The sequence below is a fragment of the Sparus aurata genome, chromosome 7 (genome assembly GCF_900880675.1).
Source record: "Sparus aurata chromosome 7, fSpaAur1.1, whole genome shotgun sequence".
Classification (NCBI taxonomy): domain Eukaryota; kingdom Metazoa; phylum Chordata; class Actinopteri; order Spariformes; family Sparidae; genus Sparus; species Sparus aurata.
In genome coordinates this window covers 29,018,539-29,045,143 of record NC_044193.1, presented here as the reverse complement: position 1 = coordinate 29,045,143, position 26,605 = coordinate 29,018,539, and the positions used below count along the sequence as shown (strand labels likewise).

General features: G+C 39.6%; 3 protein-coding genes across 4 annotated transcripts in view; all 3 read left to right on the top strand.

Moving 5' to 3' along the window:
- Nucleotides 1-5,862, top strand: part of LOC115584522 (SLIT-ROBO Rho GTPase-activating protein 3-like) — a 41,514-nt gene extending 35,652 nt beyond the window's left edge. For both annotated transcript variants that reach the window (XM_030421990.1, XM_030421991.1), the window contains exons 23-24: nt 200-299; nt 2,928-5,862. In XM_030421990.1, the coding sequence (XP_030277850.1) occupies nt 200-299; nt 2,928-3,128 (301 nt within the window). In that variant the 3' untranslated portion in view covers nt 3,129-5,862. The remainder of the gene's footprint in view (nt 1-199; nt 300-2,927) is intronic.
- A 1,219-nt stretch (nt 5,863-7,081) lies between these two features.
- On the top strand, nt 7,082-11,517 carry cav4b (caveolin 4b). Its single transcript, XM_030423635.1, has 4 exons — nt 7,082-7,234; nt 7,737-8,008; nt 9,977-10,164; nt 11,019-11,517. The coding sequence occupies exons 2-4, from the start codon at nt 7,742-7,744 to the stop codon at nt 11,200-11,202; spliced, it is 639 nt and encodes a 212-aa protein (XP_030279495.1). The 5' UTR covers nt 7,082-7,234; nt 7,737-7,741; the 3' UTR covers nt 11,203-11,517.
- Nucleotides 11,518-11,967: 450 nt separating this feature from the next.
- On the top strand, nt 11,968-26,396 carry fam50a (family with sequence similarity 50 member A). Its single transcript, XM_030423925.1, has 13 exons — nt 11,968-12,254; nt 12,696-12,780; nt 12,937-13,036; nt 16,727-16,851; nt 17,674-17,750; nt 18,547-18,613; nt 18,827-18,888; nt 19,058-19,134; nt 20,660-20,714; nt 21,566-21,614; nt 21,767-21,837; nt 22,930-23,040; nt 26,099-26,396. Exons 1-13 carry the CDS (start codon nt 12,144-12,146, stop codon nt 26,105-26,107), a joined length of 999 nt encoding a protein of 332 aa, XP_030279785.1. The 5' UTR covers nt 11,968-12,143; the 3' UTR covers nt 26,108-26,396.
- The last annotated feature ends 209 nt before the right edge of the window (nt 26,397-26,605 follow it).

Sequence of the window (26,605 nt, the reverse complement as noted above, 5' to 3'; positions counted from 1 at the left end):
CATTGAACATGTTACAATGCAATGTTACGCAGGGAAACCTTGGGTCCTGGCATTGACCCCGGGAAAAAAAATGTCTACGTAACATGATGATCAATGTTATTCACTCCACCTGTTGGTCCCTCGGATGTTGTGGCTAATCGTTGCAGTTATCCATATCGCAGTCATGTTTTGTCTCACCTCTGTTGTTTTTGTCTTTTAGGTCTCAGGAGCGAAGACACACTTTGGACACTGTGAGACAGGGCGGCTTCAGACCTCCAGACAGACCTCCATTCGGTCAGCCGGAGAGAACAGTCGACAAGGTTAGTTGTTCATCCTGCTGCAGTGTTTCCCGAAGAAATCAAACTTGTGGCGGTGGTTGTCCAGCTGGGGTGCCATAGAGCATATGCACTTGAGAAGTAAAATTGAGAAAACAAACTTGGATGCGGATAAGATGTAGTCAGGCAGCTCTTCTAGACTCTCCAGATTTGACTGGAGCGAATTGCCCAAATTCTGTCAGTGAAATGTGTTTTGAGGCTTTTAATATTGTTTTACAGACGAGTCTTTCAAAATGTTTTGGGAAAAGTCCCCAGTGCATCACATGAGGACGTAATGATACGGCTTGCCCACAACAAAAACTGGCTTCAAGGCCTGGCGCTCTTTGTGGGGGCTTGATCTCAACAATGAAGCCAGTCGTCTTCTTTGCAGAGGAAGTTACGATCAAACAAACTGTGTTAAATAGTCATAGATAGTCATCCTCGTCTTCTTCATTGGTTTTACTGGTGGACTAAAAACCATCCACTGTACAGGGTTCGTACAGGTGCTTGAAATCCTTGAAAGTACTTGAATTTCAATGTTGTGTTTTCAAGGTCTGAAAAGTGCTTGGATTTTAGTTTAAGTGCTTGACATTATAACTCTGTGTCTTTCACAAAATTGGGATCAGACTGGATAATAAATTTCTTAAGTTTTTGCTATTATGAAACATAATTTTAGATGTTTACAGCATAATACAGTGTACATAATTGTGATAAAAAGTGAAGAAAAAATAATGAGTTTATATATTCCTGTAGATACGTATTTTACCCCAGCAATAAGGTGCTGGAAAATCTTAAAAATGACCCTTAAAAGTGCTTGAAAAGTGCTTGAATTTGACCTTGAAAAATGTGTACGAACCCTGACTGTATCAGACCGCCACAAATAAATGAATGTGTGGGAAAGACTGTGCCGTCACAAAATTAAAAAGACAAAGGACTCAGACTGACATATGGCACCTGTGAGGCCTTCTGCTCTTGAATGTCTGTTAATTCTGACGGCCTACTTACTTGGAAATCGGAACACTGACAACTACTACCTGCTTCTTGAACCAGTCTTCAGATTTGGTCTTCAGATAATAGATGATACAGCTAGATAGTGCGCTAACAGTCCCAGAAATCAACTGTTTGTTCTCTTTAATGTGCTGACACTGCTGAAGCTACATCCTGCAGTGTTTTCGGTGTCGAGGGCTAAAGATAAGGCAGTAATGATACAGTAACCTCAGTATGAAAGGAAATCAATCTAATCAGACTTTTGTTCTGCATTTCTTTTTTCTAAGTGATTTGTGCCTGCTCAGCTAACTTAGTAACAAAAAAAAAATCATCCTGATCAATAACAGGTGGTTTGAAAGGGGTGAAATACATCGTTAATGAGGCAAATATTAATGACATTAGCTGCAGCAGCAGAGAGAATATGAGTGTCTCTACATTAACATGCATGTAGAGACACACATATTTGTGCAACAGGAACAGCGGGTAAACTTCCCTGATTATTTAAAACTTAGGACTTGCAGACGAGATCATTTAGTATTTCATATAAAGAATGTTCTGTGTTTTTCTACAAAAGTAGCACACACACACACACACACACACAGCTCAGATTCCCACAGTAAAATAGTTTGGAGTAAAGCAGCTGTCCTGATAAAACTAGTCCTGTCTAAAAACATTTATTTCAGGAGTTATACATTGAATTCTGTTTTCTCTTGAGAGTTTCCTCTTCAGATATTAGTTTTGATTATTAAATGTGCCACGATATTGTCTGCAGTAATATTACTGCATGTATGGAAGCATTTAAAAAGAACTGAAAGCAGCCATTCTTATCATTAAATCAGAGTGTACGTGTGTAGTGAACCCACCTGTGTGGACCCATCACACTGTCTGAATAATGCGCTCTTTAAATAGCAGCAAAAAGGCTGTGCCTTTGACTTCAGACCAGCTTTTTGTTGGTTTACAGCGCAGTCGTTTTCTGCTGCCTCAAGATGATAATGCACCATCAGTGTGCCTGACCACACCTCAGCACACCCAGGGGCGCACAGGTGGCCGCATGTACGTTAGCCATTTACATGGGGTGGGAAGAAAATGGGTTATCAGTTATAAGTAAAATGGGTTTTACTTTGAAATATGGCCCAATGTCCCTCCAGACTTTCTGTATCCACTGTCTTTTCAGCCGACAACAATTGACAAGCATAACTTGTCAGATTTCATCCCTTTGTGTGACTTGGAACCAGGAGCATCGCAGTTCCACATTTCAGTTTCCTATCCTGAGTGTGATGTCAGAAGAAAAATGGCCACCGTTTGAACGTATTCCAAGTCTATAGTCCATGTCTGTCTGTGTATGTCATATGATCAACTCATTATGTGATGATGTGTTTTGCACTTTGTAAGCAAGGAAGCATGCAGTGTCAGACTTAAGCGATGCAGGAATACTTATGTTACAATCATCCCTGAACGTTAATGTGGCCACAGTCACCTGACATCAATATTATCGATCACCTTGTGGATGGACTTGTGCAGTTTAGCAGTTCCTGCTGGGATGAGACAGGTCCTTTGTCCACTGGGAGGCGTCATCAGTTTCATTACCCTCCACGTCTCTTCTTTCTACTTTAATGTTCTGCCTCTCCTCCCCTTCTCTCTCCTCAGGAGATGATCAGCCGTCAGATGAACTCGGTCTTCAAGGAGCTCCTGTCTCGCCAGCCTACCGTGCAGCAGTCCACCCTCGCCGCCCCCGCCGCTTCTGCCCCCTCTTCCTCCTCCTCTTCCACTCTTCCTCAAGCTGCGCCTGCTGCCAAAAAAGCAGGATTTGGCATCAGAGGACGGGCCCTTTTCAGACCAGTGGACTAAGAGAGAGGAGAGGATGACTGGAATTATTGATTTATGATTTGACGATGGTGATTATGCTGATGCAGATGATACATTTGGTGAAGATCTTGATTTATTTTTCGACACATGTATAATATTTGCGTCTATGCCATCTCATAGTGCCACTAGTCTCGGTGCCGTGTTACTGTACGTCCAGTGTGTCTGTTTTCAAGCTGGGTTTTGGTCTTTTTATGTTCTGGTCTGTTTTTGTTCTCCAGGCTTTTGCAATTTTTGAAGAATCAGGGATGTGACATTGCCAGACTGACTTTTTAAAGTGGTTGCCATGATACAACAAAAGACTTAAGCTGCCCCCTTGTGGCTCACCCTTATAATGTTTGCTTTAGTTGAAAAAAGAAAACTGATCTGGGGCCTGAGTGCCTTCACATCTTTTACTCTTCACATTTATCTCACTTGAAAACGACCTGATAGGTGTGAACTCTGCTTATTATGTTTAAAGAAATATGTAATGTGATCAAGGAGGTTGTTTATGGAACCCCAAGGTGATCAATATTAAATAATTGATTAAATAATCATAAATAAACTGTGAAAAATACATATAAACAGTTTGTGAAATAATTTAAGAAATCATGCTAGCTCAACTCAGTATTTAAAAAAATATATATATCATTCATTTTCATAATAACATTTTTAACGTTTTTTCAGAAGATTTTCTTTCATAAAGACATTTTTTCCTGTGAGGCTTTTTTAAAGCAACATCATGTAGAAATTAGCATTTTGTGCAATCTTGCGTCCCCACAGTCATAATTACAAATCCAAGGTCTGTATCAATTTGTAAGATGTAATGTAGGTGCTAACTACAAACAAAACTCAACACATCGTAACAACGTCATGTGTTGTTACTTGTATGTAACACTGTGATCCTACCCTTCAGAGACACCATTCATCCGCTTACAACACACTGTACCATCAAAATGACTTTGAAGCTGATATTTTAGGGTAAAAAAGGAACATGATGTTGCTTTAATGTCAAGTTTTCATGTTGTCACTAACCATGGCAGTGGTGATGTCACCATCGTCCCACCTTCAGCCAATCACATAACTCCCTGCCTCTTGAGATAGCAAACTAAACAACCAGACTAGCCAGTGACTAGCTCCTGTTAGCTAGAGCAACAGCGATGGCAGTGGCTGGTACATTCTAGAGGCTGCTGGAAATAAACACAGGCACAGGAACAAAATGTATATTTTTGTTTTGATGCACAGAGAAAAGTGCATCAAATCTTTTTTTTTTCATCAGAGAGAATAACAATAAAGACAGACCATCTTTCTCTAAGGAACAGCTTTTGAATCAAAATGTGGCAGAATTTTCTAGATTAGCTCGCTAACATTAGCTGCTACCATTAATGTTGTCTCTTCACTTGTATGCTGAGGTATAAACCAAGCTCAGGCGACGAACGGGAGATGTTAGTTAATGTGTCTATTAAGGCCTGCCTAAATACAGTAGCAGCTAGTCAGGCTCCTTGATACTGACTGTACTTGGCATTGTTATTGCTCTTGCTAACAGGAGCTAACTGGCTAAATGTGGTAGCAGTTGCTGAGCTTGCTAGTTTGGGAGGTTAAAGGTGAAAGGGCAGTGACTGTACCACTCTCATGTAAAGAAACATAACATTTCCATTTTATTTATTTTTTTAAGACTTTTTTTTTTTTTTTTTAGCATTTCTGCATTATGTAGACAGTGCCAGTTGGAAAGAGACCATGAAGGCAGGGAGGAGAGGAAGTACATGCAGTAAATACAACCCAGGCAGCTGTGTAAGGAGTCAGTCTCCATACTGCTGCCAGGCACCACATGAAATAAATAGTACAATTATTAGTATGCCAATTTCTTCAATTATTTCACAAATGATTGTTTCATTTATATATTTATATGTATATGTTTTACACAATTTATTAATGTGAATATGTATTTCATAATTAATTATATTCATTAAATGTTGAACATTTTGGGGCTCCACAGATGTTATTTTGGAAAACTGTAGAGGTTAGTACTTTATAGCAGCATGCAGCGTTAGCACACACACAGGCATACACACACACACACACACACACACACATACCCACACACACACGGACTAAGATGGAAAACACATTCCCCTTCATATGTGATACATGGCCTGATACCCAGGCTGAAACTCAGGGCTTTTGCAGAGTTAGAGACGGGCTTACTCAGGTTCGGCTTCGAAGGAATGAGTAAGAGTTTCTCACTCAGGGCTTTGGTTGACTCACTCTTCAACTGGAAACTGTGCCCTAGCCTCAAGAGCCAAAATGGCCCCCATGTTAGAGAGGATTTAGTGACTTCCTCTGGTTTAAACTGTGAATGCAACGGCAACATTTTGGAGCCACGGTCGAAACTCTTGTCTCATTCATCCACGCATTTTGGCCCCCCCTGACTGTAATCTAGCACCATCCACAGGTCGCATTCAAATGTGTGTTTCAGATTTTTGCAGTGTGGTGTACAATTACTATGACTTCAGAAGCATTTGAAATGTTTTTTACATATGGCATCTCCCATCTGTTGTGTTTCAGTATTGAAAACATAGAAGAAGAATCCTCTTTTGAAATTGATTTAGCTTCTATGATGAAAACACCCTGTTATTCTGGATCACTGTTTGATGATGTCACTAAATTTACTGTGTCCAATTGTATATGTGGTTATAAAAAGTATGAATACAATAAAGATGATAAAGTGATGAATGATTAAGGGTTTGTCAGTGTATTTAAATTGCTTCAGTATGGGGTTGCCCCCCAAAGCTTTCCAGCTCCCAAAAGCTAAGACCAAATTAGAAATTAATGTAATATGTAACTGGATTCAATTATCAGAGCCTGTTGCTGACAAGCAGTTGTAAGTTCAGTGGCCTGCTGCAGTACAGCTGGTGCAGTTGCTCCTTTAATTGTTTTTCAAATGACGACTTTTTTGTCCCAAATGATAGCATTTTTCACATACCCCAAAACTCACCAAACCAGGAATATACGTCACATCTGCCGAAAAATTTCATTAACTATTGTCGTCCTCAATTTCCACCACTAGGTGACACTATAATCAAGTGTGTTTTGGTTTATAACTCACATACTTTGTCGCACATTCAAAAACCTTATATCAACGTGTTCACTGAATTGTGCCGAATCTCGTCATATAGGCCACGCCCATTTCTGCCTACCTTTTATATTTTTCGCAAAATTCGCTTCCTGTACATTTTGCTCAAAACACAAAGTGTTGCATATCTCCATATTGGTCTGTCCGAATGACATGAAACTTAGGTGACTACTTCCCCATGAGCCACTAAGGATCTGTGAAAAAGTTACAAAATTACTTTTTACAACTCCTCCTGGGCCATTTGACCGATTTATAACGAACTTTGCAAATAGCATCCGTGAACAAAATTTATCAAAAGCTTTCACCTACGTCACACCTGGTGGCGCGATCCATTTTGATACTTCACCATAAAACCATCAACTCATTATAACTTCCACATACAATTTGCATCTACTCCAAATTGCTCAAACATGTAGAGGGTCTTTCCCTCAATACATCTACATGGCACACTCCGATGGCAGCATGCCCCGACGCACATGGACCGCGATGGCGTGTTCATTGCCGCTTGCAGCTTTAATTTTTATTATATTTATTATATTTATTATATTTATTATTATTATTATTATTGTTGTTGTTGTTGTTTGTTGTTGATATGCTGCTGTTTATGTTTGTGCCTTTCATTGTTTCAGTTTCTGTCTCACGACGGCACCCAAGTGCTGTAACAGGATCTTTTAGACCCATCCACTTCTCCTCTTAAAATAACCCCTTCTCACACACACACACACACACACACACACACACACACACACACACACACACACACACACACACACACACACACACAAATAAGAGGCACTGTCCCATATTAGCACTTCTGCTGCTCTAAGTCAGTGTCAAACACTTTAGGACTGTCTGAGTTCCCATGTGCCAGATCAGCTCTGAGGGACATTGTGATTAAGATCTCATTGACATTTTAGATTAGCACTCTCTGCAGGGCTGCCCCTGCCCCATCGGTCTGCAAGGGGTCATTAAGATAAAGGTAAGTTAGACATGATTCATCATTTATACTCATGCTGTCCCTGTCATGGATCTGCTACGATGATTTCTCACCAAGAATATAACTCAGCCTCCTCGCTGCACCTGTTTCATGCATACTGTATATCAAATCTGATATATGCAAGTTGAATAAAAGTATTTTACTCGATGACTTTTAATCATAAAAGTGATTTTGCTTCTGATACATATGCAGAATGGTTGCACTGTCTGTGTTTCATTTTAAAAATGTCACTTCATAATTACCAGCTGCTATTTACAGATTTTGGAATGGCTTCCTATTTGGGGGCTAAAGAACAGGTGGTAGTGCAAGTGCTCAGCTCGCTGTTACACTCAACATGCCTGCAATCTGCAGCACGAGTGTATCTATGTGGGTGTGGGTGTGTGTGTGTGTACTGGTTTACAGATAAAATGCAAGCATGTTAATGTCGGACAAGATCTCTTCAGTCTTCATATGCTGACTTTGTGTCCATCTCCGTGTTCCTCAGTGAGGATGATGATGATGGTGAGCGACGACTGCCTGGTGGAGTGTAAGATTGATGACGACAGTGATGAGGACGTTGGAGGAGAAGAGCAGATAAACACTCCTCCACCTCCTCCCGAGTTTGCGTCCAAAGCCCCGACTCCAGCACCCAAACCTCCGACACCTCCTCCAGCCCCTGCTACACCCACGCCCACGCCCACGCCCACACCCACACCCACGCCCACACCAACCTGTCCTGTCAACAGGGACCCTTATGGTATCAACCAGCACCTAAAGGTTCCCTTTCACTTTTCTTTGGGCATTTTATGTGAGATTCTGGATAAAGTTTACTTCTCACAACTTTTACTTAACAACTTCATAAATCTGTAATGAAGCTAACACACAGATGCATTATTATCAACAGACTAATTATGTAATATATGATAATCAATGAGTCACAGGGGAAGAGCCCTTTGACTTGATACATTAAAGGTCCAGTGTGTAGGATTTAGGAGGATCTATTGGCTAAAATAGAATATAAAAGTCTTAATTATGTTTTCATCAGCGTATAATCACCTGAAACAAGAACTGTGAGGTTTTTGGTAAATTAGCCTTTATATGTACGGAGGGAGCATGCCTGTAACGGCAGGGTGAGTCAAGGCAGCACTACCTTGTACTGAAACTACTGTGTAGGTCGATTGCCAGTGATTCTCACAACGACAAGTATCACAGTTCCCAAAACAACATGACTGTAGCAGCGTACAAATAGTAGACCTCGGCGACGTACATTATGTTATGTTTGTGACATAAGTTCACAGCATTTACAAATTAAAGGAACTCAAAGTTGACCTTTGGTTTCACACTGGACACAAACAGCGGCCTTCTGAGTGAAAGTTCTGTCTTTGTTTTACCCGACCATCCACCCCATGGATGGGCTAGCCAAGGGGTATTCTTCACCCCAAGATGCCACTAAATCTTATGCACAAGACTTTTGGAAAATGTTGCTGTTAATGTTCATGTATTTTTTCTTCAAGTAGCAACATTCCACGAGGATTTTTAAATGCAGGAGTTAAGTAAGCCATTCATGACGTTTTTTACTTTAACGGTCCTGTACAGTAGAAATCTTTTTTTTACTATAAAATGTAGGTGCTATACAAATTCTGTGAAAGTATCAAAACCCTAATTCACAGTGAAATGCACACAGCCTTCATTCAGAAGCTGTGCCTTCAAACCTTAGCCATGTCCCTCACGCGACCATGGTCACAAAAACAATGGCAGAGCTGATGCGGGAACATAGTGGGCGGTGCAAGCTTTTGTGAGGGCTGTCCAATCAGAGCTTTTCAAGAGGCGTGCCTTAGAGAGACGGACACTAAAACTAAACCAGAACATAGGAGCTGCAGTTATGGACAGTATGAGAAATGTTGTGTGTTTTTTGAATATTAAAGCATGTCAACATTTCCTAGTGGACACCTACAACAAATGTATGAGCCTGAAAATGAGCATAATATGGGACCTTTAATATTTTGGTACTTTAATATCAGTAATGTTTTGGAGCACTTCTTCTTGCTTTGTCTTAAGACTTTGGAAATGGTGCAGTTTTAACTTTGTTGGTCATCCTTTCTGTGTCTCAGATATGTAGTGGGCATTCAGGGAACCACCTTAAAGTGGCGGAATTCTTTTCTGCAGCATACATTTATATGTAATTACAGACAGCATACTAACATACAATGCAATCATTTGTCACCTTGGGCGAGGTACCCCAAGGTTCCATATCAGGCCCTGTTTTATTTAGTAATGCCTCTAGTGGGGTCTCTTTTTAGAAAATACAACATCCCTTATCACTGGCATGCTCATGACATGCAGCTGTATTTTTCCTTTAAAGTCGAGGAAAGCACGGGATCTTCAGTCATTTCCAAGTTGCCCTAAGCATGTCTGGAACCAGATGAATGTGGGTAAAACAGGTTTTTATTGTCAGTCCCACAGGTTTTTTTTAGTTGTTTAGCCCGTTTCCGTGGGCCTCTGTCCATAAATGTGCCAGAAATGTGGGTGTCGTTTTTGATTCTGATCTGGAATTTGGCCATTTCTCTTGAATAATGACACTTTTATAGACTCATGTTTATACTGTAACTGTCTTTTTGTGTTTTAATCGCTGTCTCACCTAAAGCTTTGAAGCACTCCAGTCAGCGCTCTTTTGTTTAATATGCTCTATGAATAAACTGAGTTGCCTTGACTTGTGCCACCTACTCTTTCGTTTCTTGTCTGTAGGTGGAGGTTAGTGATGTGCTGGCAGAGCCAATAGCACCTCGCAGCATAGACCAAGTGTGGCTGTACAGTGTGGTTGGTTTCGAGCGGACTCGCATCTTGACGTACCGCTGCCTCTCCTTACTGTTCGCCGTCCCCTTCGCTCTCCTTTGTGGTATTTTCCTGGCCATCCTTGCCTGTCTGCACGTCTGGTAGGCTGGTGCAATAAAAATGCTCCCACCTGTAGACATTTACATCTATACACTGTCATTAATCACTCATACATCATTTACAGTGAATACAGAGGATACACTATGATAGCCCAGTGGCTCTAAATCTGTGGTTCCCAACATGTTTGTCTTGTGACTGATGTTAAAGTTGCACAATGTAGTTTTGAGGAGGAAATTTAAATCAGAAGATAAAATAAAATAAACAAACTCTCGTTGTTTTCATGACTAGATAAACTGAACAAACAAACTCACCTTAAAACACAACACAATTTCAGACTGTATTTACCCTGCCACCTTTCTAGCTTCAAACAGTGTTTTGGGGACCTTGTTTTTCTCTGAGAACAGCTTGTTTATTCACTTATGGAAAAAATTCATATTTCTGAGTTTGGATCATTATCTCATTACCATGAATATTAAGATTAGATATAAAAAATAAACATTAAAGTTCTAAGGCTGAACTAGTGGAATTGTATGTGGAACACTTGGCTCAGGTGTTCATAGCTAATAACAGGGTTAATTTTGTGGGGTTAAGAAGATAATACTTTTCAATGTAATGATATCGTACTTGCAATGACTCAGAATAAGATTTTTCTTTGCTACCCCCTGGGCTCAGTCTTTGGGCCCAGACTTTGGGCTCAGATGCTCAGACCTTTACATATCTTGCTCACATCTGTCCCAACCAGATCAGGATCCCAATAGCTTTCATTTCTTCTACACAGAGAGGCAGACACACACACACAGACACACACACACACACAGACACACACACACACACACACACACACAGTTTTTTAGAAACAATCATTAAATAACACCTTCTCTGTCTTTCATTCTAGGTTTGTGGTGCCTTGCATACAGCTGAGCAACACCTTCCTTCCATGTCTGCGCTCCCTGTGGATTTGTGCGTTGAATGTCTTCATCTCTCCCTTCTGTATGTCTCTCGCTCTCTGCTGCAGTCAAATTGCCATTTCACTATCGAACAAGGACTGGCATCCAATGAGAGACAAAGAGGCCGTATGAATGTGAGACATACCGAGTGATATTAGTGGATGAGTGAGTGAGTGAGTGAGTTGAATGGGTCTTTTTTTTTTAATTGGTACAGTTAATTTGATATGTTTTCTACATATACAACCAAATAATACTAACGTGTTATTAGAAGTAGTATTATTAATAGCATTTTCATTATTTTTATTTTATTATTATTATTATTATTACTATTATTGTTGTTGTTGTTGTTGTTGTTGTTGTTAGTGTTATTCAGTTGAATCATCACTGACCTCAAATGTAATTCTGAGAAAATTGTTTCAAACTATTAATAAAGTAAATGTCTCTAAATAGGTTCCTTGAGCATGTTGGTTTGTTTTACCAAACAGGCAATGTGAATGAATTAAACCAACACAAGAAATTTGCACCAACATTTAAGTCTAGAATAGGAATAAAGTTGAATCAATTAACAAATGCGAGACCTGATATTTTTAGTTAAAGCAAATGGGAATGCATAATCCTCACTGGTCATTTATCAAGAAAAAAACAAAAGAAAAGTTTTTACAGTCAGTACTCATGAGGATTTGATTATTTTCTCTTGAGGACCAACGTTTATAGATACATTGTAAAATGTATACATTAATTCATTGATGAGAAAAACATTTCCTTTGGGGCAATGATTATTAATTGAAATTCTAACAGATGATATAGCTTTATTTCCATGTATGGTGCAGTGACGTTTTCAGTTCAACATTTGTCAGCTTTGCTCTTAATTCCGACGCTTCTGGATGCACACGAAGGCATCATAACTTCCCGTCATGCACTTCGTCGCCGCCATCTTTCTTGTTGTGATGTGCTGGGTGGTCTACCTTCACAGCTCTGGCAACGTTTCTGTTTTGATTTAGAACTTAACCTGTCTTACTGTTATTTGAGTCTTAATTTTCTTGTAAGCAAGCGTTGAAAAGAAAGAAAGCAACATGGCGCAGTACAAAGGAGCTGCCAGTGAGGCTGGGAGAGCCATGCAGCTGATGAAAAAGCGAGAAAAGGAGAGAGAGCATCTTGAACAACTTAAGCAGAAGATTGCAGAGGTTTGTAACTTGGTACCCCAAATTATAACGTGTTTATCAGCCAGGCGGTATTACTGTGAGCCTATTAGGCTTCATGTCTTGTTATAATAATTGGCTACCCGTCAAACTTTGAATATGGAGCTAGAGTTTCGAGGGACAGTTTTGCGGGGGCAGTGAGGGGGTCGCTGTTACTGCGTATTCAATATTCTACCTACCTAACATTTTAGCCAAAGTGAGAATAAGTACAGATTGTGGACCCATCTTTGAAATAAATTATGATTAACTATTTCTAGTCTCCTGCAGGCATGTTGTCAATCCAAATGAGTTTAAGTAATATGTACAAAGTACAAAATAATTTCCCAGTATGGGATCATTAAAGTAATTCTATCTATCTAAGTAATGGCAATGTAACCTTAAACTACCTGCATGTCTGCCCTCCTCTGTGTGTCTGTTTTCTCGCAGGACAACATGGTCAAGTCCAACATCGATAAAAAATTCTCAGCTCATTACGATGCTGTAGAGGCAGAGCTGAAGTCCAGCACAGTCGGTAAGTATCTTTGCTGTTGCACATGAACCCTCCTGTGACACTGTAGTGTGGATACAAAACACCTGGACTGGGAGTCAATTTGGGATTTTGGAACTTTTTTCACTGGTGTGTTCGCTTTATTCTTGCTTGACTTATTTGATTTTATGTATTGATCAGGTCTGGTGACACTGAATGATATGAAGGCCAAACAGGAGGCACTGGTGAAGGAAAGAGAGAAACAGCTGGCCAAGAAGGAGCAGTCCAAGGAGCTCCAGCTGTGAGTTCTCACTGTCACACAGCAGTTTTTGGTCAAACCACATGGCTCTACATTGGCCACTCCCTTAGCTATTTGGTGTAAGCTCTTGTAAACACTTTCATTTCTTTACATTTTTTCTACCTCTTTGGTATAATATTTTACCAATAAGCTAAATATAACCTTTCTGGGAGCACAGATAAACTATTGGTTACGGCTATCAATCAAAGGCTTCATGAGCCTAAAGTCCCCCCACACCGCCCAGACTCAAAAGTCTGGAAAAGTTGCATTGAAACATACCGCTTCGACATGCTGCCAACTTCACAGTAGCTTGTACGTTCTGCGCTTGCACGAGATGCAATAAGTCTCCTTAACATCGGGTGGCGCTAGTCTCATGCCAGTACTCCAAAACATGAAAACAGGAAATGACGGAACGGAGTGCATAGAAAAACAAAACGCACACAGTTTTCCGCCCCTCCCACACACCACGCTGATTTGCTAGCACACCGCCAATCAGAATGGTCATACAGCTAGCACACAAACCAATCAGAGAATCCAATGGCTCAGACGGCCGACAGCCTTCTCAGACTTCACGTGTTGAATCGAAGCAGACGCTGTCCGTGCGGTTCCAAAAGCTTCCAACGCAGCTGAACACACCAAACAGATTTGTTCCCAACCGAGTCCGAGTCTCCCCAAATGCTTTAGACGGCCAACGGTTGGCCCGCTGTATTTCAGGCTTAAAAGCCAGAGAAACACCGTTTTTTTAACTTTGTGGCAATAGCTCTTTCTGTTCTGATTAGGTCTGGGTCTCACATATCATCCCTTCACAATTGGGACAAGACAAAATTATGGTCACATATCATAATAAAGATAACATTTGCATGACAATGCACAAAGCCAGCTACATAAAATAATGGTTTTCCCAACTTTGTATGGAGGAAGTTGAATGGCCTCAACCCCATCCAACACCTTTAGTCAGACAGTATCACCCAACATTAGTATTTGGACTCACTAATGCTCTTGTGGCTGGATGGTAGCCAATCCCTACAGCTAGGACCCAAAATGTGGTAGGAAGCCTGCTACAAAAGCACGTTAAAGGGCTGGGCTGGGCTAACTTGAAGTTGCATTGTGGGTAATAAAGGTTCAAGGTTTAGAAATAAAAAAGGCCACTGGTCTATCATTGTACTTGTATAACACTTTTTGAGTCATTGTGGTCAGTTCGAAAAAATAGATTATGAAAATCAATGTGGCTGAACCAGAGTTATCGCCTAAATTTCCACATATTCTTCTACCTTTTCAAAACATTCTGCCTACATTATCCACCATGCATATTTAGTGACACCACTGAAGGAATTAACAGATTAAATGCAGCTTCCTCAGCAGCTACAGAAAGCTTTATACTACCTTTTTCACATAAGTTTATATGTGAAAAAGGTACTCCCCAAGACCTGTGAACACACTTTAATGTATAAAATAGGCGAAGTTACCCTTTAATCCGTGGTTGGCATAATGATATCATGCCATTCCATTGCTGTGACGCAAAACTGCAGCTGGAGGGCAAGGAACCTACAAAAGAAGGAAGATGCATGACATCAACATTCCAACATTCTCTGTGCCAGATTTTTGGACCAGTTCTAATGTAGGTCAAACAAACAAACAAACAAACCAAAGCCAGACATAGCCGCACTTTATGGCGATTTTTGAAGAAATGGGGTTACATGAACTTTATGGGGCTCAAGACCATGGTAAATTCAAGGTTCCCTTGAAATGTTACATAAAAGATGTGTATTTTTAATTCTTTCTTACAACCTTTTATTTTGATTTGATGCTTCTTTGTGATGATTGACAGGGCTGATAATAGCTATTGTCATGGAAATGACATGTATTTAGTGAAACATTTACAAACCTCACCTGATATGAATCGTGCTATAAACCCTTTATCTATAAAACAACAAAAGTATACATAATGGTCATTATAAACTTGTAGAAAAACTTTGAATGAGCTTATCTCTATCATGGTCAAATCAACACACGGCCATTCTACCATACGCCTGGTCACAATATCAAAATGGTAGAATATGTTAGCTAATGGGATCAGAGTTAGCTTAGTGAAGGTATCATCACAGTTAAACTAACTCACTAACTTCAGGTAAGCAAATCGAGCACACCTTCTCTAGACACCACAATAGCCTACCTGATGTCCTTAAGGCGAGTGTCTTTTCTTATTCTGTTCTAGTCAATATCTTGTTATCCCGCATTTAGGCAGTTACTTAATTAGGCCTATAATATAGTGAACTTTTAATCTTCTGTGATTTTATTGAAGGACAAATGTCCAGAGAACACTACAGACACCTTCAGTAGTTCAGTCAGAGCAACAACAACCTGCAAATCAATACAAACTAGATTCTGATCACCGATAGGCTATAGGTTCCTTTGGCAAGGCGATACATTCAGTGAGCGCTACTGTAACTGCACGGCTGCGTTTGGCCCATATAGCCTGTGTATTCCCTCAGCTGAGAGTCTGACACACTCCTTTCAAAGGAGATGATCAGTGAAAGGCACTGCCTAAATGCGGGATAACAAGATATTGACTAGAACAGAATAAGATAAGACACTCACTTTAAGGACATCACGTAGGCTATTGCAGTTTGTAGAGAAGGTGCACTCGATTTGCTTACCCAGTTGTCCAGGAATGATATTAATATTATTAATTTGTATTTCGTGCGCACATTATACCTACTTTGTGGCCACAAATTAGTATTTCGTGCGCATGTTATACTTATTTCGTGGCCACAAATGAGAATTTTGTGCGCATGTTATAGCTATATTGTGGACACAATTAAAAAAATTTTTTTGACCATGTCATGTCTGGGGCTCCGTACAAAATAGATATTTATGCAATTGAATAAAATAAAAAACTGTTCATTATTTGTGTAGTTCTAGAGTGTGCAACTGAAGCATCTTCCCTCATAGTCTTTCAGGTCATTTATACATACTGGAGTTCTGTTTCTCCTTTAAACAACTCGTGATGTGACTGAGATGGAAATTGAATTTGCGCCAAAAATGTGTTCCCCCTTCTTCTGTGTCCAAGATGTATGATCTTGATAACCACAATGTTGCGCGGAAATTGATTCCTGCTTTGTTTTGTGTGGTTCTCAAATTCCAAAGTGGTCTTTGGCTGCAAATTACGGTTTTGTTAATCAACTGTCACTAGCAGTGACCTAAAGGGACATAAAACATCGATCTATATGAAAGCTGTGCAGCTGATGGATCTCTCTGTGCCAAAGCATCAGACAGAACAATGGGATATCAACTGTTAGATCTCGTTCCTGGAACAGGACTGAGTAGTATTTTTCTGCCAGTGACAACAATCATTTCCAAGCTAAAGGAAACATTTGTTGAAAAGGTTTGGACTTCCAAAGAACTGTTGCCAGAAACCTCAAAACCGAATGAAAATTTACTCAAAACTCTGGTTGGAGTTAAGCCCAGCAGACCTTTTATTAACAACAGGAAAACCTCGCTCTTGTTTATTTGGTCACTCCTATAAATTTGGCTGCCAATAATACACATATAAGAACACAAAAGAGTGTTTTGAAAAAGCATCTAATTAGGTGGGAAAATATATGTATCATGTGTCAGGATGATTTGTATGGCCACCATGTTGTCTACATTTGACTCTGGTTTTCTCTTCTTTATGATTTTGTTTTTTTGCAGCAAGTTAGAGAAGCAGAAAGAGAAGAAGAGAAAGGAAGAACAGAAGAGGAAAATAGCCAGTTTATCATTTAACCCTGAAGACGAAGAAGAAGAGGAGGAGGAAAATGAAGAGGAAGAGCAGGACTGTGAGTTTTGATGTTAAGAATGTTAAAGCACGCACAAAAAAACAGAGTATGTCTAATTTGTTTTTTTTTTTCTCTCTCCTACATTTGTCAGTCTGAGCTGGTTCTGACTAGAATTACAGCTTCACTCTTCTGTTAAAGCAAGACATATTTAAACAGGGTCTTGCAGGGGTTAGAAAATGAAATGTCCATCAAGTGAAACCTGAGCTCAACTCTGACATGCATTCATTATATGAATGTAGAGGTTTGATGCTGATTCCTGTCTTTTTAAAAGTAACTAAAATTGTAGAATTAACTGCTTTCTATATTTTTAATTTCTTTGAACTATTCTTTTGCTTATTTAAACTTCTATCTTGAAGTAAATATGTGTGTAACTCTGTGATCCTACCCTCTCACTGAAGTTACATAGTGCAGACACAAGTGATAGAGGGACTGAGTGGCTGAGACACCATTCATCCTATTACAAGACATTATGCCATCAAAATGATTTTGAATAAACATTTCATAACATTGCTTTAAGATGCAAGAAATTGATTGGCAGAATAATCATTAATGAATGTAATCATTAATTTCAGTCCCACTACTTATAATATAATTTGGGTTTTGCACTTGTTTTGTTGCCTGCGGAGAGTTAATTGAGAAGATCGGAATCATGTCATCACAAGACGCCACAAAGTAACTGCTCCTTGCTAGGAATTAGTCAAGCACATAACCTCCAGCAAAATCACTATGTTTCGCAGTGTGGCGTTTGTATGAATTAAACAAACAAGCCGTAACATGTAAATTGGGAACTTTGGCTAATGGATGTTTGACTTTGTCCCGCAGACTCTCCAGTCAGGAAGAAGAAACTGGGGAAAAATCCAGACGTGGACACAAGTTTCCTTCCAGATCGAGACAGAGAGGTGACCTTCTCATGTCTTCACTGTGTGATCATGACCAATGGTTGCTGAATATTTTGATCAGGGTTTCACAGACGGTTTAATGGTCATCACATTGAAAATCCGGCTGCAGGATTTACAGCTCTGTCTTAGCTGTCAGGCTGAAGAAAAAACACAAATTAGATGATAATTAGGGCAAGAAGTGACTAGTGAATGCAAGGCAAATCAGATTGAATCCCACAGGTCTGCCAATGTGCTGCACAGAACAAGTAGATTCCAGGATAATTGTATCTTACATGACGTTGAGATTAATTAAATGCATTACATAACACTTGTGGTTGGTGTCAGTTTCCCACATGAGTAGACAATTCTGTTAAGATGCATAATTCATGGATGGATGGATGGATGGATAATCTTTTTTTCGTGACATGCTCATTTCTTATGATTTCTGTCTAAAATGTCACAGCTTTCCCTGTTTTTGTTTGTTTTTTTTGACAAAGGTGGCAAAGGCGAGAATGTGCATGGCTTGTGCTTACCTTAAGAGTGTCGTGAACTTGGGTGGACAAAAATTAATGAAGATTTGAAAGATGCATGTCCGTATAAGTTTAAATGTTATACCAAGATGAAAATCAAAGATTGTGGCAATTGACCGTGTTTATTTTGGAAAGGAACTTCATGAAGATGTGGCCAATTGTAAAACCTTTCCTTGCACGTCTCACTTTCCTGGCTTCGATAAGAAGGGGAAAAAGTGTAATATTTTGTAAAACATGACACCGTTTCTAATGTCACTGCATTGGTTTTGTCTCGGTTTTGTGTTCAGGAGGAGGAGAATCGTCTCAGAGAGGAGCTGAGGCAGGAATGGGAGCTCAAACAGGAGAAGATCAAGAGTGAGTTTTAGAATTACTCCAGCACGCATGAAAACACACACACACACACACACACACACACACACACACACACACACACACCTTGACTTAGATTCAGAAGAAAACATTTTGCGCTCATTCTTCTAGTCTTATTACTACTCTATGTCCAAACACACACACATGCACACTAACACTTGCCCTTAATCCGAAATAATGTTGGATGTTTGTCTTTAGGTGAGGAGATTGAGATTACTTTCAGCTACTGGGACGGCTCTGGACATCGTAAGACTGTCAAGGTAAAGTGTGATGAGCTGCAACACCGTTTTACTGTTTTAAGTTTCTAAAAGTGAGATATTCATGGGGAAAGAACACAACATATTCATCCCATGTTTCTTTGACCAAACGATATACTCATCGTAGTATTTACTCTGTTCATGGTTGTATTTGTGTGTATTTTGCCTGCAGATGAAGAAGGGCAACACCATCCAGAACTTTCTGCAGAGGGCCCTGGAGGTCCTCAGAAAGGACTTCAGTGAGCTCAGGTGAGATTCTGTGGAGCAAAGGAGTGTTCACAAAACACTCTATCATTCATGAATGAACGAGTTCACTCGTGGGAGGTTTTTGTCAGAGCCGTGATAACGATTCGTCATCTTGCTCCTGCGATTTATTCTTTACAACTCTGGAGGAAAGTTTGAGGCCGCAGGGAGAAGTGATCATCAAACAGACAAAGAAAATGACTGTAATGGAAGAACAATTTGTTACACCGTTCTTGATGACATTAACCTCAACTCATTGTTTTTGATGACAGTGTAAGCCCGTGTTCGGTTTGGAAACAGGCCTGCTTAAAAGCAACCCAGGGGTGTGTAGGGTGGAATTTTTGTTTGATGACCTTTGTGATTTATTTTCCTTGTCTCTAAACAATAGGTTGGAGTAGCAGATCAATGACGTGGACTGCATATCAGATACCAAAACAAAGTTGTCATACTTTAAAACAGGATTTTGCACTTCAGTAAAGTTGTCATCACTACATGTGTTTCATCTTGGTTAAAAACAGTTGCCAAGTAGAATTACAGTGCTTATTCTTCGAAGTGTGCACAGTATGTGTACAGGCGCAATTTCCCATTGCAGCGCTATGCTGCACGAACCTTCGTGTATTTGCCAGAGCTCTGGGTTTCAGCTTTCCCTATTTTGTCAGACTGGCCTCATTCAAATAAGTGAAAGAGCTGCAGTTTTTTAAGCAGAGAGTCTGAATAGAGCAAGTGAGTAGATCATCTACTGTCCCAGGTACAAGCAGAAGAGAGAAGACTGATATGAATGAGCTTGTAGTTTTGTTCAACAAAATTAAAAGCAGGATCAGTGATTCTCCTTTTTTTTTTTACTTTTTGTGCTATATTGGTTGGACCACCAACATAGCTTTTTCAGTGCTGATATCAAGCATTAGAAATTAAGGAGACTGAAAACCGATATTTGGGACCAGTTTTCATCTGCAGTAGAAATTATTAAAAAAATGCTTTATCAGCTGCTATAATTGGTCTATTTTTATGTTAGTTCCAAATTGACCAGTGAGAAATTGTTTTTTATGTGTAGCCTTTTAAAAGTAGAATTTTAAAAATGTAAATTACAGTTGTCAGCATAAGACCGATGATCTGTTGATTTTTGCAAATCAAGACTCGATGATCGGACAATGGCATGATGATCGGACAATGGCATAGCCAAAAATAAATAAATTGAAAAGTCATATTGAATTGTGGATGTGGAACAGTAAGTGTAAAAAAAAAAAAAACCCTTAATGTCCTCTAACTGTTTTTTACTTTAGATCTTAATCAAATCTCATTTTCAAATCTCTGCTCAGTGGGAGCAGTGCTGGTAGTACAGTCCAACACTGGCAGGACCTGCGACATATTGCTCCTTCACATGCACAGGGTGAAGCAGCCTGTCGCTGAAGTGTCCTGCATCGAGTGGGAGCCGTTCTCCATCAGGGATAATGGCTTTACCACAACAAGTTGCCAACCACCTTGAAGTGAGATAACCTTGGTATCATTTTCCAATAATTTCCTCTTTGTGCAGGTCTGCTGGAGTTGAGCAGCTGATGTACATCAAAGAGGATCTGATAATCCCACATGTATGTATTGTTTGTCTGATTAACACACCTATGAGAACCACAGCCCAACTGTTGCTTCACTCTGTTTTGATACACTTCACTTGATCTGACCTTAGAAGCGTTCCAGCATAGTCAACAGCTCTGGATGTGTTTGTGATCTCGCTCCAAGAATCACAAAGAAATTGTATTTAGCGCTGGTAGGCTTTCTGTAAGTGGGGACTTTGCCCAGACTGGATAGATTTCGAATTCATTTTTATGCCTCAGCACGACCGACAGCTGTGGCCAGATTATGTGTTCCATTATTGCAATATCTCAAGAATCTCAATGGAATTTCTTAAAAGTTGTTACAAATGTTCACCTGGACGCAAGGATTAAGTGATTAGATTTTTATGGCCAAAGATCAAAGGTCAAGATCGTTGTGACCGGGTAGCCCCCCAATTCTTGTGAACACAATATCTCAGAAATGCCTTAAGAGAATTTCTTCATACAGAAGTTTGTCATAAAATGTGTCTAAAATGTCTGATTGGATAAAATGATGAAGTTATGACATTTGATAACATGTCACAGGTTTAGCACACTGTGACATCATTAAATCCCAAAAGAAACGTTCTGGCCATTAATTAATGCTACAGCAACTCCACCGGTGCTGGAAGGCATACAACTGCCATGTCGTAATTCTAATTTTTAAAGTTAAAGTTTATTATTCCACATATATAAGGATATTGGAGAAGTGCGAGATTTTAAAAAGGATTCTGGGACATTAAAAGACATTGTGGTTGCTGTCAATAGTTTGTACCTTTTTCATATATTTTAATATTTCCAATAGCAGCAGCACTTTTTCACTCAGCAGTTTATCTGTTTGTCTCATTCAGCATCACAGTTTTTATGACTTCATTGTGACCAAAGCAAGAGGCAAATCTGGTAAGTGAGCCAAGAAGCTTTCGACTTCTGAAATGCAACATCTTGATTGAATTATGTTTTGGGTAACTAAAAGTGGTTGATTCTGTACAACATATGGAGTAAAATGAAGCTGTGTTTCCTGCCTTTCTAATCAATCTGTCTCCTTTCTTCAGGTCCTCTTTTCAGCTTTGATGTCCACGACGATATTCGACTGGTGAACGATGCCACTGTGGAGAAAGATGAGGTGAGGAGTTGTGAACAGTAAGAAGAGAATGGAAAAGATCAGAAATGTTTGGTTTATGTGACCCAAAGACAACCTTAATACAAAAAAACTAGTGGGTGTGATTTCAGCAGCAGCTCCAGCTCCCTTTATAATCTGAGATGACATTTTTTGTCTGCCCATTCTCATAAAACAGCATTTATTGATTTGACTTTGAAACTTATGAGGCAAAGAGGAACACTGCGCCAGCAGCTTAAAGGAACATTACGTAGACTTATTACGTGACTTTTTGTGCAATTTGGAGCCATGCACAGTTTCTGTGTGGAACATCACTGTGTAAAGACAAATCCCACTTCTGTAACAATTTGTCAGACATAATGTGGCTGCCGACCACAGACAAAACTCGTTACATCATAACAATGTTTTGTGTTGAAAACTTGTATGTTGAAGTAAACATGTATGTAATGCTGTAATCCTAACCTCTCACTGAACTTACACAGAGCAGACACAAGTAAGTGTTGTGTTGTAGTGTTGTGGAATTTCGTCTGGCCTGACCATTTAGGAGGGATGAAGAAGAGACATCGATGGTTTACGTTGAGATATTGTTGAGTGTTGCCGCGATAATCCTAACGAGTCTTCCCAAATGCCCAAATTATATCTTAAAATCCAGATTTTAACGTCTGTACAAGATATGTATGACCTCCTATTGTATGGAGACCAAATGACCTGGGAGAATCATATTTTTGTCAAACATCTGATATCCATATGGTACGTCAGTGGGAGACTGATGGTAGAATGAGCCTATTAATCCCTCTTCAGACAAATGACTTCCTTATAAGAGAGAAAAAATCCCAAATCATTATTGTTCCACGCCATATATCAAACTATATTATGATAAAGTGACAACTGCATAGCGCCTCACTGAAAAGCTCTGTTATGAGGGCCTGATATCAATCTAAATAGATATATACATGACAGTGAAGACTTCCAGCCTGTAGGAAAAATATCCCAGCACTTTCATTTTGGTGTGTCCGCCCATTAACAATGAGTCTGACAACCGTGCCCTCATTTAAATGCCATATCGAAGTTAAGCCAGTTATGCTCTTTTGTCTGAAGTCTCATGCAGGTAAAGTGGTGTTGAGGAGCTGGTACGAGAAGAACAAACACATCTTCCCTGCAAGTCGCTGGGAGCCGTACGATCCTGAGAAGAAATGGGACAAATACACGGTGAGGGATCATTCAGCTTTCACGTCAAATTAAATGCCTTCTTTCAAACAAGTAAAACAGCCGACGTGTCTGCTGTAGCCCAATTACGTTCTTAGTAAACCAGCTTCTTATCCAATAGGCTCCGTATGTTCTTCTGAGTTACCTGGAATTGAACCTCTCTGGGTGTTTCCAAACTGTTTATTTGACCAGATAAGGCGTCAACATTGCATTTTAACAAGACGATCTATGTTGTTCACTCGTTGGTTTTAATGTGGTGGCTGATGCCGATGAATTCTTTAAAACAGGGTTCGTACTGTTGCTTGAAATCCTTGAAAGTGCTTGAATATATATGTTGTGTTTTCAAGGTCTGAAAAGTGCTTGGATTTTAGTCTAAGTGCTTGAAAGTGCTTGACATTATAACTCTGTGTCTTGGCAACATTACAAGGAGAAATAAAATCAGTGTGTGTGTATCATCACACATGCAGCCTGGTAGCAATAGAGAAGGATGGCTGAGGAGGACGTGAATTTGATGCAATTTGGACTGATGACACGTTCAATATTAATAAACTTTGATGAATAAGCGAAAAGCTTATGAAAGTTTATGTCAAAAAAGAAAATTACAGGGTGCTGTCAGGTCTCTCTTTGTCCCAGTGCAAGTGTACCTGAAGAACACCAAGTAGCTTCCCTTTTTTGGGATAAAACTTTGTGTTCTCCTTTAATTTCTAAAGTTTTTGCTATCATGAAACATCATTTTAGATGTTTACAGCATAATACAATGTATATAATTGTGATAAAAAGTGAAAAAAATAATAAAAGTATATATATTCCTATAGATATGTATTTTACCCCAGCGATAAGGTGCTGGAAAATTTTGTAAACGACCCTTAAAAGTGCTTGAAAAGGGCTTGAATTTGACCTTGAAAAATGTGTACGAACCCCTGTTAAAAAGAAAAAGGAAATTGGCAAGTTTTGAATATGCTGGTGAGCAGAATATTAAATATACACTAAGTTTGTCTTAGTTTTATGTGTTGTCTTCTTTTAGTGTCATATTTAAACGGCTGTAAAGCGAATTTTGATCAGATAAGTGTTTTTCCCCGTGGAGGGAGACAGCCCGGCTGGAAATGACACTGAGACCAGGTCTGGACCTCTCATCAGTTCTTATCTGTGCCTAAGAGGAAGTTCTTAGCACAAAATTATTCATGTGTTCTCTTAAATCTCTTGTACGTGCTTCATAAGAACAAATCTGTTTATTCAAATTCCTGTATGGAGTCCAAGTTTAAGAGATCCAATTTAACTGTAATAACAGAGTGATTTGCGCTATAAATTTGCCTTAAATGAAAACGTGTGCAGATATTTTCCTCCACAAAGGCATGTGGCTCTTAAAGATGAATAGATGACTGTCTTTCATGCCCTTTCTGCCTAATGAAGTATAGAGATTTAGATTTAAAGGCCCTTGTGGTTTAGCCAGAAAACTCTTTGTCATGAAAGCTGAAAGCAGGATGTTTTTCTGAGTTCAGGAAACTTGCTGGAGATATTTGGTTCTCACAGAAAACATATGATGATATAGAACATGCCAAAGATTGAACTCGCGACAACAGCTAAGTGCCCGGCTACTGCACCAATTAGATCGACAGTAAAGAGTCCAGAAATACCCAGATCTCAGTGCTATACAAAGGCAGAGTTAAACATCTGGTAGCCAGGTTCTGTAACTTACTGATGAACAAGAAAGAAAGCTGGTTTTGTCTTTAGTCCCATTTGGTAAGGAGGATATGATGCTCCAAAACATTTTTTCCACAGTTTTACAACTGCTTCTTTTACAATGTAAGTGTACGGGGGGGAAAAAATATATTTTTGGGCCCCAGTGCATCACATGATGAAAGTTGGCTTCAAAGCCTGGCGCTCTTCCTGTGGGCTTGTCTTCATCAAGTGAATGGCTGTCCGTTAACTCTTGTTTTATCACTTTTTTTTTTTTACCACTGTCCCTCCTTTGCCTCGTCCATCAGCGGGGTTCTATTTCTTTTGCAGTGTAGAGTTATTCCAGTTGTTCAACCGTTGCCTTTGGAAAACAACTGGGGAAAGAAAAAGTCCCTTCCTCTTTTGGTTGATGAGAGCAGACTTGCTGCCTTTGTGCTGTAATTCAACCTTTGTTTTTTTCCAGGGAAAAAGAAAAGTCTTCATTCTTTTTCCACCACTGGATAAACCGCTGTGTGTGTGTGTGCATGTGTGCATGTGTGTGTGCGTGCGTGCGTGCGTGCGTGCAGTTTCTTCTCACGTGGACATGTTATGGCATACCACAGATGGATGGGTGGTATGAATATTGATTTATTGCCAATGTCAATTCAGAATATTTGAAACCATTTCAGTTCTCATTTGCCGCAGTATCAATTTGCTTGCTTTTTCACTCTCTCTTCTCTCTGACAGCAAGTTGGCAAGCAACTGTATTTTTAAAGACCCGAGCTAAAGAGAGGGGGAAAAAAAAGAATTATATTTAATATCTCATTCTGCTGTTCCCTGCTAGTAGGCAAAATGTAATTCCCTCATTAATGTGTTAATGCTGGCAAGTGTTATCGAACACAGTATTGGAGTTAGATATTATAGAATTGTGCTAAAACTGCCAAAGATCCAGAAAAAAAAAGTTCTGTTACCTTTGACGTTTGTTAGGTAGCTGGTAGGAAACTTTACGTGTTCCTCTTGGGAAGAAGGTGTCTTCCTCATATTTATCACAGAAACTCTGATATGTATCTGTCAGTGTGATTTCATTGGCACTTCACTATGACTCACACCAAAGAAATGAAATCGTGTAAATGAATCCTCTCTGAGAACTTATTACTCAGTCCTTGAGGAAGTCCTCTCAGCTGCCTTGGCAATCAATGACAACTAGGATATGTTCGTCTTGGTCCATTGTAGTGATGAGTTGCCCTTCAGACAATACGGAACTCATTGTGTGAAATCTGGTCTGATCCGGTCCCATTATTTCCAGCAGAGAGGGAACACTGGGACGCCATATAATCATTTGGAGATGATGTGTTTTTTTGTCCTCATTGATTAGCTTTGCATTTTTTTGTGTTTTGTTTTTCAGATCCGGTGAAACGGCAGCCTTCTTCACGCTTTGGGATCTGTGAACGCAAGCCTTTTGCTGTTAATTTCCATCTTATTCTACTTTATTGTAAAATATTTCATCAATGCTTTGTCAGGATTTGCTAAACTCTTCATTCATGGTTTTACTAGCTTTGTGACATACTAGTTTTCCTTAATGTATCCGAATCACCAATTCAATGTTACCGGCAAAAATAATCCCACATTTGTATGTATATAGCTCAGAAACTTGTAGTCGCATCTGTGCTGAATAAAAATGAACCTGGCTATGACTGACTGGACTGAAGAGTAAACCTGATTATTTTGGCTCCAACACTTAAATGTAAATGTTCCTGCCTCTCCTTTCATCCCTAAGTGTGTTTATGTCAAATGTGATCAGGTTTTTCCTGGCTCCGGTTACGGTACTAACCGTAAATTTAGTTTGACAGTCTAACCTGCCACATGCCTCCTGCTCCTACTGCACAAAATGTGAGCTCGTCTGGCAGCGTAA